General features: G+C 38.0%; 3 protein-coding genes across 3 annotated transcripts in view; all 3 read right to left on the minus strand.

Moving 5' to 3' along the window:
• Positions 1 to 5,142, minus strand: LOC105687511. Its single transcript, XM_012403212.3, has 12 exons — positions 4,168 to 5,142; positions 3,839 to 4,091; positions 3,675 to 3,778; positions 3,148 to 3,594; positions 2,767 to 3,042; positions 2,618 to 2,674; positions 1,512 to 1,871; positions 1,177 to 1,429; positions 987 to 1,093; positions 558 to 917; positions 217 to 492; positions 1 to 150 (listed from the first exon to the last, which is right to left on the minus strand). The coding sequence occupies exons 1-12, from the start codon at positions 4,360 to 4,362 to the stop codon at positions 85 to 87; spliced, it is 2,754 nt and encodes a 917-aa protein (XP_012258635.3). The 5' UTR covers positions 4,363 to 5,142; the 3' UTR covers positions 1 to 84.
• Positions 5,143 to 7,990: 2,848 nt separating this feature from the next.
• LOC105687571 (neuropeptide SIFamide receptor) overlaps positions 7,991 to 17,604 on the minus strand; it is a 46,037-nt gene continuing 36,423 nt past the window's right edge. Inside the window, exon 3 of the mRNA XM_012403335.4 lies at positions 7,991 to 14,415. Coding sequence (XP_012258758.1) covers positions 13,623 to 14,415 — 793 coding nt within the window. The 3' untranslated portion in view covers positions 7,991 to 13,622. The remainder of the gene's footprint in view (positions 14,416 to 17,604) is intronic.
• Positions 15,883 to 17,289, minus strand: LOC105687576. Its single transcript, XM_012403349.3, has 2 exons — positions 17,178 to 17,289; positions 15,883 to 16,573 (listed from the first exon to the last, which is right to left on the minus strand). The coding sequence occupies exons 1-2, from the start codon at positions 17,187 to 17,189 to the stop codon at positions 16,328 to 16,330; spliced, it is 258 nt and encodes an 85-aa protein (XP_012258772.1). The 5' UTR covers positions 17,190 to 17,289; the 3' UTR covers positions 15,883 to 16,327.

The following is a 17,604-nucleotide window of genomic DNA, read 5'->3' on the forward strand; positions in this document are numbered from 1 at the left end:
TTCAAGTGAACTTCGGTATTTTTATTGCACCGAATTCGGACTACCTGAACTGAAATTTATTAGAATGACCTTTATTCCTTGTACCTAATCTTCCGAATCTTCGCTCAGCTGGCGTAGCAGCGTGAAATAAGATGCTGCAGTGCTCAACACCTGAGGAAAATTAATCTGCGTTATGAATCTTTCAGGGAAGAAATCAAATTATTGTGTTATATTTACGCTGGTGAACGCCTGCAGAGACATGGGGCAAAATTTGCCTGCGCTCAAAAAGCAGGGTCGGTTTACTCTGGCCATCATTATCAGAATGCCGTTCCTCAGTGAAATTCCTGGCCCATGATGCGGTATCAAGTACCACTTCATCTGATAGGCTGCGTCTGCTACGCTCGTACTTTGAACTATTATCTCGTTGCACGTCCAGGTGAAGAGAAGAAGTTGGGTGGCGCAGCCGAGTATGTGGGATACAAAAATTAGACGTCTTACCAGAGTTCTTTTGGCCTGCGGTAATTTATTTCAGGGGTTGAAAAAATCGGGGGCATTCGACCGGACGCGAAAATTCTTACCAAAAATACTTGAAACCCAGCCAGGCAAAGCAGCAAGCTGGAAACGACCATCTGACAGAGTAATATCACGGTGAACAATCTCTCTAATTTTTCGATGTAGTCGATGAGGGTCCAATGCTTGACCACGCAGGATTTGAACTCCTCGTATATTTCGCTCTGCTGAGCGACGTCGTTCGATGATTTTTCCGAAATAGCATTTCTGCTTTCCGAATACCGTTCGCATAATATTTTCAATCGATGTTGGAGAATTTTGAACTGCCCGCGAACGTAGATCGTCAAAACGCACAGCAGGTTATCGAAGCAGAGAAAACAAACTCCGGAATGGATGGTCGATAAGCTCTGAAATAAGAACTCCCCTTTCTTTTCATTCTTCGTAAAATTTCAACCCTCTAACGACCCCTTCCTCGGACCATCCTGAAATTCTCCTACCTGAATAACAAAAGCTATTTCGAAATACGGTGAAACGGTCAAAGGCAGATTGACCCAGAGCTTGAAAGGTGTGACTCGATGCTCGGTGTCGTTGTGGCTGATGTTTTCTGGAATAATCTCATTCGTTGGGCGACAAAATTTCACGCACGCTAAACAACGGTACAGATTAACCGAATTTTCGTTAACTCACCAACGATGGGAGCCAGTAAATAATTGAACACGACACCCCATACGAGAAAGGTGAAAGTGGACGCGAATAAAACCGCCTTCGATTCGCACTCCTTCATAATTTTCTTGCCGAAATTGTCGTAGTTTACTTGCCAAAAGTTTTTCTTCGTGTATCCGATCAAATCGATCACGGATCTTCGCTGAAGCATAAAAACTGATACCTTGATGAGAACGAGAGTCAGTGTCATGGTAGCGCAAAGGTTGTAGGCTCTCTCCTAAAATCGTGGTATACTCATTTATTCATCGAGTCGAAAAAAAAATAAGGAGAACGTAGGTACTATCGGCTGTCATACTCACGTCGAAATCCGCCCAGCAATGAAAAAGGTCCACCAATAAAACACCGATGGAAAATATGAGGGCGGCAACGGTGTAGACCAGAGCGGCGTCGAGCATTAACTGTTCCTTCCAATTATCAACGCTCCAAAATCCGACGAATTTCAAAAAGAATCTCGTAAGTCTTACGGACAAATATCTGTCCTCGTAGTTGCTCATCTCAGCTATTTCTCTCCTTATGGAATTCTGCAACACTCCACCGAGTCGTTTTCGACGCACATATAGATCGAGTATACCGATTACCGTAATAGCGGTCGGCCTGATTGCCACGGTATCTCGTCGCCCCATTTGATCGATCGAATATTTGATATCACACCTGCTGAACTACAGACGTAATCAGGGGTGTTTTCGCGTAATAAGGTTTTTAAACTGAGACGAGCATTTTTAAGGACTATAACGAAGTCGTATTGTTCGGACGATCGGGATGTCTGTAATGATCTGCGGATTGCGACGAATAACGAAAAATACGTCCTTCGAAAATCGAAACGCAGAAGAATTCTAGAACTATTCCATTTCCTTTCTTCACATGCTCATACCTTCCGATCGGAATTTCGGATGGAGCTGCAAATGAAAAACTTGCGAAGCATATCGCTCGTTGAGGACTGTAAAAAATAACTCAACGTTATGTAGCAGAGGCATATCGATTTTCGCGATACGGCAAGGCGGTTGCCTGTTTTATAGACTTTCAAAAGGGGAACAGCAACGCGTAGCGTTCCGTTCGTAGATAACAAGCCGACATGAGATCTCAGGCTAGCTGCAGGTGCGGAAAATTTTGCAGGATAATTAAAAAAAAAGCTAGAAAATTAGCGGAGCTTTAACCGTACCGGGGTAACGACAAGACGTCGGTACGAGCAGGTGAAATACTTCTTTATCGTTGCCGATGACGTAGATCATGAGAATCGAGATTCTGCACGCTCTGGAAAAACGAATGAAAGAATAATTATCTATAAGCTCGGAATTTTTCCAAATTTATTTCACCGCTACACTACTTTTTCGAAGAGAGATGTGGATAAGTGAAAAAACTGCGACCAATCATTATTATTTTTTTTTTCCCATCATATTTTCGATCAATTGTCTTCGCTGAACTGACGAAGAAGCGTGAAGTAGGACATAGTCGTGCTCAAAATCTGCGAAAAAAGGATATTATTTTTTCAGGGACGTACTGCGGATTGTTCGCTTTGAAAATCACCGAATTATAATCACGCGTCGGACTACTCACGCTCGTGAAGGCTTGCAAGGACATAGGGCTGAACTTTCCGGCGCTAATGTAACAGGGTCTCCTCGCCCTGATCATAATCAGCATCAAAGCGCTGCGAAGTGAACGTCCCGCTCCTTCGTTTGGCATCATGTACCATTTCGCCCGAAACGCTGCCTCCGCCACTTCCAGGCTCTCCACTATTATTTCGTTGCAGGTCCAAGTGAAGAGGAGCAGTTGGGCGAACGCCGACATCAAATGCAGTACGAATATCACCCGACGAAGCACCGACAGTTGGGCCTGATAGTTTGCCGATGAAAAATGAATGAAGGTAAATGAAAGAGAAAAAAAAAAAAAACGGATAACTCGCGGTGGGGATAAAAAAAAGTGGAAGTTCGTGCTCACCACGAAAATTTGGTAACCTCCGAAGCACATGAAGAGGCTCGATACTCCCATTTGGAGTAAAAGTATCGCGTTGAAAACCTCTTCTAATTTTTCAACGTAATCGATCAGTATCAGATGTTGTCTTACGCATGCCTTCAATTCCTCGTAAGCTTTTTCACCTAGCTTGCTTCTTTTCTCACTTATACCGTTTTCGAAAGCACCGTTCGACTTCGACGCAAAGTAGTCGTCGAATTTTTCGATAGAATTCCCTTTATCGAACGTCGAGGGATATTCGATGTAATCCGAACTGAACCGATCGTCTTTCGACAGACTTTTGATATACTCCTCGCAGAGCCCCTCCAATCTGTGCTGAAGAATTTTGAACTGACCGACCACGTGAATGTTGAGGATACCCATCAGATTGTCGAAGCAGAAAAAACAGATCCCGGAATGTATGGTGGACAATGACTGTAGCAATAAAGAAGACGGTCAATTTTCAAGCGAAACAACGATCGCGAGAACAGATTCGGATATTCTTAGAGAGTCACCTGAATAATGTAAGTTATTTCGTAGTACGGAGATACTTTTATCGGCAGATCTGTCCAGAGTCTGAACGGCAAGTTCCTGTCGGAATCGTTTCTTCCGATATTTTCTGCGCAGGACGATCAGAGATTCAAAAATTCGAAGAGAAACCGACTCGAAATTTACTCACCTATCATAGGGGTGGTTACGTAAGCGCAAACGGTAGCTTGCACGGAAAAGGACAACGTGTACAGTATAATGACTCCCTTTTTTTCGCATTCTTTCAAAATCTGCTCTCCAAACTCATCGTAATCGGTCCTCCAAAAATTCTTTTCCGAAAAGACGATCAGATCGTTTACCAGATCCCGTCGGACGATGAAAACCGTCACTTTGAAAATGATGACTATGAGGGGCATCGTGCAGCAAATGTTTTCCGTCACGGCCTGCGAAGTTCGATGATTTTATTTTTATCGGAAGCGAAACCAAAAAAAAAAAAATGAGAAAAAAATGTCCACTCACGTTGAAATCGCCCCAGGAGAAGTACAAGTCGACCCCTTCGACGAAAATGGCGAACACGATGGCCGCGATTGTGTAGAAAAGAGCTGCGTGTAAAATCCATCGTTCACGTTGGCTTTTGGCGTGCCATAAGCCGACGACTTTCATGTAAAATCTTGTAACTTTGATCGAGACGTACGTGTCCGTATCCAACGCCATCTTGACGATTTATGTCACTTCGGTGGGGTATGTTACAGGGATACTGTATGAATATCTTCCCCGGAAATTGGAGCAATTACCATAATGGTCTACACGGATTGCAGTCATACTTGTCGTCCATTTGAACAATCGATCATTTACTAATTTGCATATTTGATATTTACTTCGATCATTCAAAATGGCGGTTACACGGCGATATTAAGTGATTCTCGCAACCTCGTCGTACACGCTGCATCGGAGTAGATTTATTTTAATCAAAGTTTAAACCGCATCTAATAACGATTGTCAAAAATTCGAAAACTTATCGCCTCGCCGCTTATCTCCTAAAAGATGAACCGACGATTTGTGTTGAAACTGGTGCTCATCGAAAATGGTGCACCGCTCTGATTGGAATTATATTTTATCGAGTACAATGAAAAATTTCTAGTAAGTTTCTCGTTTTCAAACAAAGTCCCGTCCCACCCCCCATGCAATTTTGATTCCACTTTCCGCGCGACTCGAACTTCGAATGCGACTCAAAGAAGGATGAAATCCGAAGATTCTGCGACGAATAAAAACCATTTGCAAATAATAAACACAAATCTTTTGACGCGCTTAGATTTATACTTGAACATTACATAAATTTCTTCGCGCGAATATATTATGTAGCGTACATGTATATATACGTCGGTCTGATCTCATAATCTCGAACGAGGGAGTTTACTAAAAACTTGGAAGATAGATTTGATCATCTCGGGGTAAAACTTTTTGGGCAAATGGGTACTCCGAAGTAGGCATGTACTTTTATTACGTAATGTTCAGGAAGTTTTCATGCTCATCTAAAACTTTCAACTCTCACTTTCCGTTGTTTGCTTATGAAGGCGGTGCCGTTTTGTTGTAACATTCGATAACGACAACTGTTTCGAAACAACCGAAAAAAAAAAATGAAATTAATTCTCCGCTGCTGTGAGGAGATTTTTTTTCATTCGATTTCCAAAAAAGCACTTGTCACGATATCATATCTCCGTTGTAATTAACGTAACACTTCAATTTTCAGGATGACTTTTGGGAGTTATCGTTAAAAATCGTTCTCGAACTGAGAAGTTGACTCTATTTCCCGACGAATGAAATTGAATAGAAAAAAAAAATCATCGGTAACGAAGATGGCGACGAGCTCGTCGTTTCAGCGAATCGATAATTCCGATAATGGAATGTCGTGCATCGGCTACCCGGACGCGGAGGAAGAAAACCAAATGAAAAAGCCAGAAAAACGCTGGACGTGATTTAATTAGGATGGTTTATTATATTTAATTGAGAAAATACATTTATTTTATGTGGTATATTCGTTTTGTATTTTCGTGATTTAGCATCACAGTTTCGCTCGATAAAAATTTTTATTATAATTTCATTATAATTGTTTTATAACAACGATAAAATAAATGATAACTATCAAATACGTTAAAATCACTTTACAATGGATAATAAATTCCCAAATTCTATTCAATTTGGTATAATATACAGTTTATAGTTATAATAAAGCGGATCTGTGATACTAGATCAAATCGTAATGTATACTAAATTGGTTTTCCATATCAATTACCCCTATACGTAGTATGTAATATCATCATATTTATATATGTTCATATCAATTCAAGTAAAACCATTCAATGATAGTTTACACGTACGATGAATTTAGATATTTTCCTATTGATTATGCGCAACGATAACTAAATCAAATACGTGTATAATTTATAATATGTGTATATTAATGGGTCTAATTATTATTATCATTATTATTGGTATCATTATTATATTCTTGATATACATATATAATTATCTAACATATGTATATGTATTCATACGTATATATAATATATTTATATAACATACGATTATATATTGTTCCAGTTGGCAAATGGCTTATTATCCTTACCTAATATGTTTCTATTATTTCATTTGTTATTAGGATAAAATCTATCCATTTAACACGTATATTATTTACATATATTCAAATTAAAATACAATAACAATGATAGCAATAATAATAGTGAGAATAATGATAACTATAATTATAATAATAACAATCAGCATGAAATTCACGTATTTATTATCATCGTCGTCATCCGGCGTGTTATCGGAAGATTCTTCCAATATATTTATATCGTATTGTATATTTCACGCACGTTGGTAAATCTACTTATATGTATTCAATAAACATTTCAACAAGCACTTGAGTAGTTCAACGTATATTCGATATACGTTGAAATTATCTGATTCTTCGCAGGTGATTCGGGTTATTATTATGATAATTATTATTATTATCCTTATTTTTGTTAGACAAGTGAATAAATATTTCTTTTGCATGCGTTTCACAATAACGTATACATATGCTGTATACGTGTTACATATTTTATTTCTTTGAAAAAGGTCTTCTCACTTTCACGTACAAAAAGAAATCATTGTTCCAGATCGATTCTGAACGATCTCATTATATTTTCAATTTCTTATTCAATCATTTACTTATACATCAAACCTTTCATACATACGTATATATTATCACGTAGCAAAATGATTATACAAATTATAAATATACTTAGTTCTCATTGTTCTTGTAATAATGCATATAAGATAGGTATGTATATTTCAACTTGTTCGATATATTTAAGATACGCAAAAGAAACAAAAAAAAAATAAAATACAATTTGTTTTAATTTACTAGAATTTTAATATTAATTTATATAGTTAGGTATTTATATATATGTTTCTTTTAATCCGTGGAGGAAATTTGACAAATTGCTTAAGGTGTCACCTATAATTATTGTTATTATTGTTATTACTATTATTGTTAATGCAATTATTATTAAGTAATTTTTATTGTTGTTTCATGTAATTGTTATTGTTATTTTCCTTTTTTTTTTTTTCTCATTTTTTCTCTTCCCATTATGAAAATATTGCACAATTTGTAACTATAATTTTTAATCATTGAAGCTACATGCGGTGATCTCGATAGTAAAACACCGTTCCATGGATTTATAGATAAATTCCACAACGATAGATCAAATGTACCTAGGGTAACAGACGTTGATGCAGTTATAAGTGTACATATGTGTATGCTTTGACATTCACTTTTTAATTATTATTTGCAAATACGGATAATTATTTAGTCAATTATTGAAGCGTTGAACGTAAAATTGTGGGTATGCACCCATGAGTAGTTTGTGGGTAAGCAAAAACTTCATTAAAATTCATCACGTAACATATTTATAGGCTACGTAGTTCGTTATAATAATTTTACATTTACAAACGATATGCTCAAGCGATATTATCTGTAATATCATAGTAATATATTGCGTTAATGTAATACATTACACGTTATATAGTTATGTGTATATACGTATTTCCAATACAAATATACTGCGTGTACGTATGCACTTAAGCGTCGATTAATTTATTGCTCCAACCGCAGTTGGTTTTACAGGTAATTTATAGGTAAATAATAATTATGACTACCTGTACTCTTCGTAAAAATAATCCAACGCAATTCGAAACAATAGATCTGAAAAAGGAAACGAGGAAAAGCAAAATTGATTCCATTGAAACGATCGCTGCCGTTACAATTTTCATAAAATAATTATTCCAAGGCGAGATATATGGTTGAAAATTTCTATTGGGATTGTTTAATAACCATTTTCTACACATTTTTTCTTTATAAATATTGTAGGTAAGCCGTCATCAAAAGTACAACGATTATACTGTACAGACTATTTTTAAAAATATAGTGATTACTTTTTTATTTAATTTTACATTGTCTTTGTTCGATTTTTTTTTTTTTTTCATTTTTCTCCTTTTTTTCTGGTTTTGTATTAATTATTTTGTTTGTCCAGTACACCGATTACAACTGTAAAAAAAATATAGGTATATTCTCTATGTCGTATAATAAATATTCAATCCGTTCTGTATTATTAAACATATATTACGTGTTACATGCAACTGTGTGTTACAGAAATATTGAAATTTAACCATAAGAACAGACAAAAAATGAAAATGTAGAAATCAATTAGTATTGAAACGGTGGCATCTCATGCGTATAATGTAGATGACATATTATCGAGTATGTACTCGTATTTATGGTATTATGCGTAAAACCGTGAACTAATAGTTATTACATAATCTCTGCGAATTGTTATATAGAAAATATCATATGAGTTATAAATGATGTATAAATTGTTATTCGCTTGCAATTTTTGTTATTTATAAAAAAAAAAAAACTTGACGTACACAAGTTTTGTGATAATTATAATTTCAATGTTAATGATAACTGTTCTTTTTTCAATAACAACAAGGACATTCATTGAGAACAATAATTAATAATAATAATGACGATAATCATTTAGTCGCAAATGTATTTTCTCGTATACTAATCATTTTAATTAATAATCACTCGCAGGCACTTATAATTTACGAAATATTTCAATACGTTAAAATATTTTAATGTAAATAGATTATTGTAGATATGTATAAGAATTATTACAGGAATACACATACGTCGTATCGGCAGTTCGCGGCAAATACCTGGACGACGATGGCAGAAAAAGATCTTCTCTATATTTTTTTTTCTTCTCTTTCTTCCGTTTTATTGAATTTTAGTTTATTTCAACGTTATAAATTTCTGTTTCTTCACGTTATCTTTTTTTACTTACTGTGCCGGTATTTTCCGCAATGCAGGAAAAATGGTATGCCAGGATCAATATACATATAATACACATACATGTAATACTTACATATAAATATATATGTATGGCATACGTAAATTGCAAATATGATTTCAGAGACGATACTCATAATTATATTTATAGTCAACTTTCAATGAAACGAATTTTCATCGTTTGGAAAATATGACGAAGAAAAGAACAAGAAAATAATTAAAGATAAATAAATAAAGGATAACTTGATAAATTGGGTAGGTAGCTTTTTTTTTATCACGCACATGACTTACTTTGGTTATTTTCATACAATTATTAAGTAAAGTTTCCATTTTATATCCATTAAACGATGTTCACGCTACACGCGGTGGATGTTCGATTTCGTCGTGGTTAAAAGAAAAAAGGTTGTTCTTTTTTTTATCCACCTCCTAAAATTCATGTAAGTTAAACAAAAACGGAGAAAGGCATTTTCTATTTCTTTATTTTATCGTGTAGTCCCAATTATACCTGATTCAAAATTAGAGACGATCATCGTGGCAGTGGGATCCGCACGCGTGACAGTTTGGGTGCTACAGAAATTTTCAAATTCCATACAAACGATTAGAAATTCACTCTTCCTACAGATACGAAATTCGTTCGAAAAATCGAATTATCATTTCTATTATTTTTTTCTTCATCTACTCATCTATTTTATTTTAATTTATTTGTATTTTTCTTCTCTCAAAAATACGTACACATCTCAAGCTCGCTATTGGTTTCCAAACTCTTGCCAAAGCTGCGATGAATTCGAACACGCGTACAAGGGATTTTAACAAATAGCAAATTAAGTGCATTTTTTTTTGTACCTTTTTTTTCTTTTTGGTTTTGAATTTATTTATTTATCGTCGGTGTTTCATCTAACGCGGTCTCGATACATGATTACATTATCTATATGGATCGTGCATTGTACCAGTGATTTGCGAAGTTTTACTCGAATACAATACGCAGATAATTTGGAAACGTCAAAAACGTTTGACGCGAAAGAAAAGAATGTCTGAGAAAAAGAAAACTATATTTTTCGTCGAGTTATATTCTCAGTAGGTAACGGCAGAAAGATGTCCCGAACGTCTCGGTGGGGAACTTTTTCTACCCAAAGTCGAAAGTATTGTCGATGACAACGAAGTGGTGTCCATGACCTCGAAAATGAAGTCTCCGAAGCCCGCGGTATTTTTCAATATATACGTGTATACCTATGGAGCGGGAGCACCGTCCCGTAATTAAAAAGATCCGGGATTTGTGTAGTGCTGTCGTGAACAAACTGACGCCACTTTCAGCTATTCTATTCCGCGGCTGTAGAGGGCGAGAGGAGGAGGGGCGGGCCTCATAGCTACACCACCGCGTGTATAAGTGGCGGAGGTATAGGCCGGTAGCGTGCAAATGACACTCCGTGAGGGTCGCAATTAGGAATGCAATTACTTGCTCGACGAACAACGCGCTCGCCGAACTCGCTGCCCCGCGCAGCTAACAGCCGATTCCGCTCTACGCGAACGCACAGGTCTCTACAGAGTCGCTGATGATATCGAATTACTTCGCGGCTTGGTCTTCTCCTTCAACCCCGAACGGGCCGGCCGCCTACACAACCCCTTTCGCTGGTATCCACGTCTCAGATTCATTCTGATTTACAACAACGACCGCGCACCGCATTTCTTTTGCTGCGAGATTCTTGCGTTTCTTTATTTGCTCATTTGACTTCATTGTCAAAATGTGATTTTTTTTTTTAGTTTTGGGAGAGGAATTATTTTTATATCGGACTGTCTGGTGTATATGCGTGTTATATGACTGTGTAACGTATCGTAGTTGACAGAAATAAAAAAAAAATGATGAGAATCATCGATTACAAATGTATATCTACGTATGTATTTAGTATGGATGTAGATGCACTGTAATGTCATAGCCGCACTGATTTTTTTATTACGGTTAGTTGAGTATTCATGTATACGCGTATGGCTGTATTTGAAAAATATCTATCTTGCCGATAATAAATTGCGTAGTTCAAGGGATAAAAGGAAGCGATTGTAATACGCTATACGTATACGAGGATTTTTTCAAATGCTGATCTTCAACAGCGATCCTAACAATTTCTCTCGAAGTTGACAAATCGCACTTTTCATCTTCTTCAGATACTTCCAAATTCATCATTATGGTAATAATTGTGTAATACACTACAGGCGTTTAATTATTATAAATTTACATCCTACGTGACTACGTAAGAAAAACTGAAAGAAAATAAGAAAATTATCATAATCGCAGAAGTGATAATAGGTAACCCCCAATCAATTAACGAACAATAAACTTCACTGGCAATACTCTAACGTATGGCAAAAGCGGCGATGACACGAACATTAAATATAAACCAAAGAAAATTTCAATGTCGATAACGATATGACAATGAAAATCATCACACCGTTTGGCTACCTAATTTAAATCTATAATATATCTGATCAGCACGTAGTTATTTTCGTTTTCAAAATTCATTCTTCAGATTTCCATCATATCACGAACGATTCACCGTACGGTGTAAATTTCTCTTGTTTTCCATTGATTTTTTTATTTCATTTCATTTCATTTTTTTTTTTTCATCTTCAAAATCGAACGGCACACAGTTGTTAATTATACTATTCTAATGGAAAAATGTTTTGTACGAAATGTGCGCGTTGCGGATTAATTACGGTAGAATGCAATTACGTAAAACGGTCTAGCCAATCATACGTTACATTTATATGTATCGGATATGACGCGTTAAATATTATCAATAGTATTGTAATAACAATATTATATGCTTGTGGGTTTTTAATATATATTTTGCGGTTTATGGAATATAATGTACCTATTATATATATTTATATATATATAATTTACCAAGAATATATTATCATATGCATAGTATATCAACTTAACGACGAAATGTATACAGGTATGTGTAATGTTACAGCTGCACGCCGTGCTTTCGCATGTTCATACGTACGTACGTACGTATACACAATCATACATAATTACGCTATTATTATATATCGGCCAAACAAATATCCACGATTAATTCTTCCGTCTATATGTTGCGACATGGCCCGATGTAATATCACTATAATTTTGTCATTAATCAAATATTTAGTTAACGTTGAACACACACGCACACATGTTCGAACTAGTACGTAACGTATCACTTGCATTTATTTAATGAATCGCTCGCAATCTGAACGTCGATAACTCTCGACTGATTGATTGAGAAAGCTAACGTGCTCATTGGTCTTCCCACGTAAAAAAGAATTGTCCGAAAATTTGACGAATGGGAATGATTTTTCGTGGAGATTGATACAGCTCTCGTTGACACGTGGATTGAAGCAATGCGAGCATTGAAATCATCAATGTTATAAGATTACAAAAGGGATTTGATCGTCCGTTGTCTACACCACCGTCTCAATTCGTAAGAGCGATCCTCCGATCCGTGTGGGTTCCCGATAGAAAAGATCCTTTGAAATATTGTTAGCGAAAAATTATTCCTTGAATATCGAATGAAGGAAATTTCGTTTTCGTCATTGGAAAGCACGTGTCATTTGCCGCAAATCATTTGCCTTCGTGAAATAAGAGTCGATCGCGTTCTCTTTTTATTCGACCGACAACGCCCTGAGATTCCGGAGTTCTTACATTTTTTCGACGTAATTCCGTCGAATGGCGCCCAACACATTTCAATTTCAAGATCAATTCATATACCGGTAAAACGGAATATGTAATATATATTTTTCTAACGCACAAATATTATACGCGTGGGCGTGTCGTTATACATATGATAATATCTAACTGCATATACTTGTGTACGATACGCGATAAGGTCCCACGTGAATGTGTAGCATTTCAATGTGAGCACATTCGTACAAATCAATTCATGTATTATAGTTTAATGCATACTTCTAATTGAAATTAGTGTAGTGGTAATACATATTTACATCTCGAACGGTAATTATAGCGTTTTATTCACTTCTTCTCCGGTTCTCGTTAAGATCGTAATGACGTTGAAAACAAACCAAAAAAAAAAAATCAAAGAACGAAACAAGACCCACCGCCTTATTAATTATTGCATTTTATACCGATGGTCGGTTCCACGATGTTGTCTCCGGCCGATGTAAAATATTTCTCTTATTTTATTTTATTTCTTTTTGTTTTTTGTTTTTTTTTTTTTTTTTTTTTATACAATACTCCTATTAATATTTAGTGGTGAAATAACGAAAGGAACTTTTTTCCGTGGCAAATCTCGACTCTTCAACGATTTCTGGACCGAGAACAAACCGTTAACGATCGTATTCGTATTTTCAGAGTTATCGCTGATGTTTTTATTTCCATTATCTTTTCTCGCTCTTTTTTTTTTTTTGTTCAGCTCCCTCGAAATACGATCGTCGCATAATCTTCGGATCCAGCGGTTCCCCTGGCCTGCGCACATTCCGACGCGGGGGCGAATTCAACTCCGACGCGCACGTATGCAAAGTCCGGTTACTGCGGATAAGTAACGACGCCTTAAAAATCCTGGATTTTCATAATATAAGATCCTTAAACCCCGGTGTGGTTGAAGATGTAGGAGACATTGCTGTCCTGGTGAACGGGCGGGGCGTGGGCGGCGGCGGCCGCCGCCGCTCTTCTGGTCGATGAATTATTGTTCGTTACGTAATAAGAGGACTTCCTAACGCTCGTCGACGAGGATATCATGGCTACGGTTTCGTAGTAACGCAATTTACCGCAGCAACGTCCGCTCTTCAATATCGCCATGAAACCGCGGCGGTACTTTTTGTTGAAAAACGCGTAGAGGATCGGATTTATGCAGGAATTGCTCGAACCCAACCACTGAGCTATGGGGGTCGCCGTTTGGATTATTTCCTCCTCCCATTCGTCGATTTGACCGCCCAATTTGATGCGGGCGAATATCATGTAGAGCGGCAACCAGGATAGAACGAACAGTATCACCACCACTACGAGCATCTTGACGACTTTGACTTTCGACTTTTGCTGTATTCTCTCCATCTGGGCGTCCTTAGTGTCGTTGGGAATGTGCCTTTTCCATACCTTGATCCATATCAATACGTAACACATGGAAATCAGAATCATGGGGAGGACGTAACAGAGCATCATGTTCCCAACGAGGAAAAATAATGAACCGTCCAAGGGCTCCGGCCAGACCTCTAGGCACAATTGGACGTCGGGTGCGAAATCGAATATCACAACCAAGTCGAAGAATATCAGCCATGGGAGCGTCGTCGTTAAACCGATGAACCATATCACGACTATCATCATTCTAGCCCTTCGTTTTGTTATCTGACACTTCAGCGGCCACCAGATAGCGAGAAACCTGTAACAGATAATTTATTGCCCGTTAAATAAATACTCCGTGTCGATATGCGTCGCCGCATAGATCGAGTATCCTAATTATCAATAGTCCTGACTCGTGTAAAAGCATAAAAATGCTGAAAGCCACTTTACGACTCCGGGATACCGTATAGGATATAATCCTGGGTGGATAGAGAATTATGAGACCGCTTTCGAAACTCGTATTTTTTGCCGCAGTGTTCCCGGCCAGAAATAAAGAAAAAAAGGATTTTTTTCAAATTTCCAAAGTTTAATTACCAAGTACACGTTCATTTTTATCCGCATCTTTCATTAGTCATTTTTGACAAAGCACGAGTGCTGCAGCGTCCCTTGCACTCCGAATCGGGGGGGGGGGGGGGGGGGGGGGGGAGCTCGCATTATAATTAAATTTCAAACGATTAATTTAACGATAAGAGAATTTAATTAAGTGCTGGCTTGTCTTCCTCGTATAGACCGGCCGCCACCGTATTGGCGTGATGTTATTTGACTGTACAGCTGATTTTATCCGAAGTGATCAACAGCGAACCGGACCAAAGGGATACTTCTCCTTTCTTTTCCAACCTCGATCCTGTAAAACCTTTTCCTGGATTTCGAGCAACGAATTCACCAAAGAGTTTCGCGGCATCTTCAATTCCGAAATACCGAAAGCGAACGTATTTCGGACTCTCGATGGCTCAGAGGCGGTGCAACGAAATTAAATATAATCCACGCGGCGAGGCTGTCGAAATTTTTAAGAGGAACTATTATCGCATTTGCGATCCGATTCCCGCGCAGTTTATGTAAATTAATAATATCGAGGGATCGGGGGCCTCGTATCCATCGGGTATATAAGATAAGCGATAGCTGCGCGGTTATATACGTTGTAGTTTATAGTAGATGTACACGGTGGGCGGACCGCTGTGTGTGATTTATGTGATCCCATTACAGCCTGCTTCCACCTAAATTACCCTATGCAGCCGCATCTATAACACACGTGACGAGACAATTGCTTCGGATTACCATAAATACGCAAGCCTAACGTTGCGTGTTCACCACCACCGTGGAAATACATTTATTAAACATCTAGATATTCATATTCGGACACCGTATATCCAAAAGATAAGTACAGTGCTAGCGGGCGAATCTGCAAATTCATGAAATAAAAATATATATATACTCCATACTACATGTAAGTGCCTGGTGAAAAAGTAACTGTGTACGACTACTTTGACCTACGACTTATAATAATTTTTTTTCTCCTTTCCTTCCACGATATTTGATGATCAACTTTGAGAAGATATATATCACCCTATATTTCGCATGATTCTAATCATGCGAAAAAAAAGTTGTGCAGAGTAAAAAACGCTATCGATAGGCCATTGATGCGTATCCGGATTACTTCATACCTCCCGTAAAACTAGAAAAGGATCTACGAGTGAAATTCCATTAATGGATGACAAAGAATAAAAAGTTGGGTTTAAGAAAGGAATTTTATTAAAATTTCGTAAAGTAACGCCTGGGGGATGATCGTGGTGATTGAATGGAAAATTTACCAGAATGAAGTATATAAAATCTCCCGAAGTGTAGGAACAGGTGAATCGTGATATGGGAATTTGTCATTTTCACTAACATGAGAAAACGCCAAATTCTCCGTACCAATAATTTACCGAACCCAAGCTCCGGGCAAATCTATTACACTGCGGTATATGACATCGAAGTAAAAGAAATTTTTTTCGCTTTTCTCGAATGGTGATTATTTTTTTTTGTTTTTTTTTGGTTTAATTTTTTTCTTCTTTAAAAATACGTCGCTACTGCGATGATTGTAGAAGAAAAAAATTCGGCGGTTGGTGGGGCTGGTACGATATGGAGTTGGGGGCTGGCTTTCTCGACGACATCGTCAGCGACTTTTCAACTTTTTAATGAAGACCCCATCCGTGTCCGACGACTCCTAATCCGTGACCGGCCAGAACAGTTTTGGTCACAATTGGGGGGGAATGGACAATTGGGGCGATTGGCTGGTGGACGTAGTGGGCAGTTTTGATCACCGCGGGTGCGGCGATCACGTGGGGAGCGACGATGGGTCCATGTCCGTAGCTGATGGGGACTCCGGTAAGGCCACCTGGGGCAGCGGCGACGACGGCCAGGACGGCGGCGAGGACGATCTGGGGGGTTAAAATTTGAGGAGATTTTTGCAGCGTGAAACGATATCACCGTATTCTTGTCTCTCGCGTTCCACTTGCGACCGGAGCTACGACTTTGCAAACAACCGCGCGTATCTCTCTCCGGTTTGTTATACGTTTCTGTCGCGGTACGGTGTTTCTGGATATCGCTGGACCGAGTCGAACCAGATGTCGAAAAATTTCATAATTGTCGGCTCGACGGCATTCAAAATTCAGGTTCTGGTGAACAATATTTTTTTTTCCTCTTTTAAATCCGACGAAGGCGTTGCACAACAATGTGCATGCTCCAGTGGGTTTCGTGGCGATTTTTGCGACCCGAACCGCGACGGAGTGAATGGTACGGCACAACTTGCTATGCATTAAACGACCCGTACATACGAGATAATGCAGAAATGAGTATTATTATATGCAACCGAAGACAAATTTATATATATGCGAAAAGTTGGAAGCCGAGTTTCCACCGAGAACGCCTTCGAGCGATTTTTGGTTTGAAAATTTCTAAGAAATATTCAGATGCGGAAGATTGGTTTTTTCGTTGTTAAATCTGACGGTGCGAGGATCAATTTTTATCGTTATTTCGACTTACCAGCTTGAACATGGTGATTGAGAAGGTGCTTTGTTACTTGGAGGTAAGTCAGCTTGTGCTAACGGATCGTATCACCCCGGTTTTATACTAATGTGAAATAATAAAAATCAAGAGAATTGCATACATAAATTTGGTCACGTGGGCCAATAGAGTGCATGACGGAATAAATGCGAATAATTGAGTCAGCCGGTTTTACTGTAGTGGGGAGTCAGCCGACCATTTTGCCCGCCCCTTTTCGATAGCTGGTAATACCGTACGCGATTATATTATCCCGAAGAATTGCATATCCAACATCTCGATTTGAAGGAATATCAAAAAAAACCGTCATCTTTCAAAGACTTCCGACGATCGTTTGTTTCACTTTTTTTCTGCTTATTTTTTACTCCGCAGGCTAAACGAGCGCGAGCTGTAACGATTTTTCACGGAC

Source organism: Athalia rosae, chromosome 6 (genome assembly GCF_917208135.1).
Source record: "Athalia rosae chromosome 6, iyAthRosa1.1, whole genome shotgun sequence".
In the NCBI taxonomy this organism is placed as follows: Eukaryota; Metazoa; Arthropoda; class Insecta; order Hymenoptera; family Athaliidae; genus Athalia; species Athalia rosae.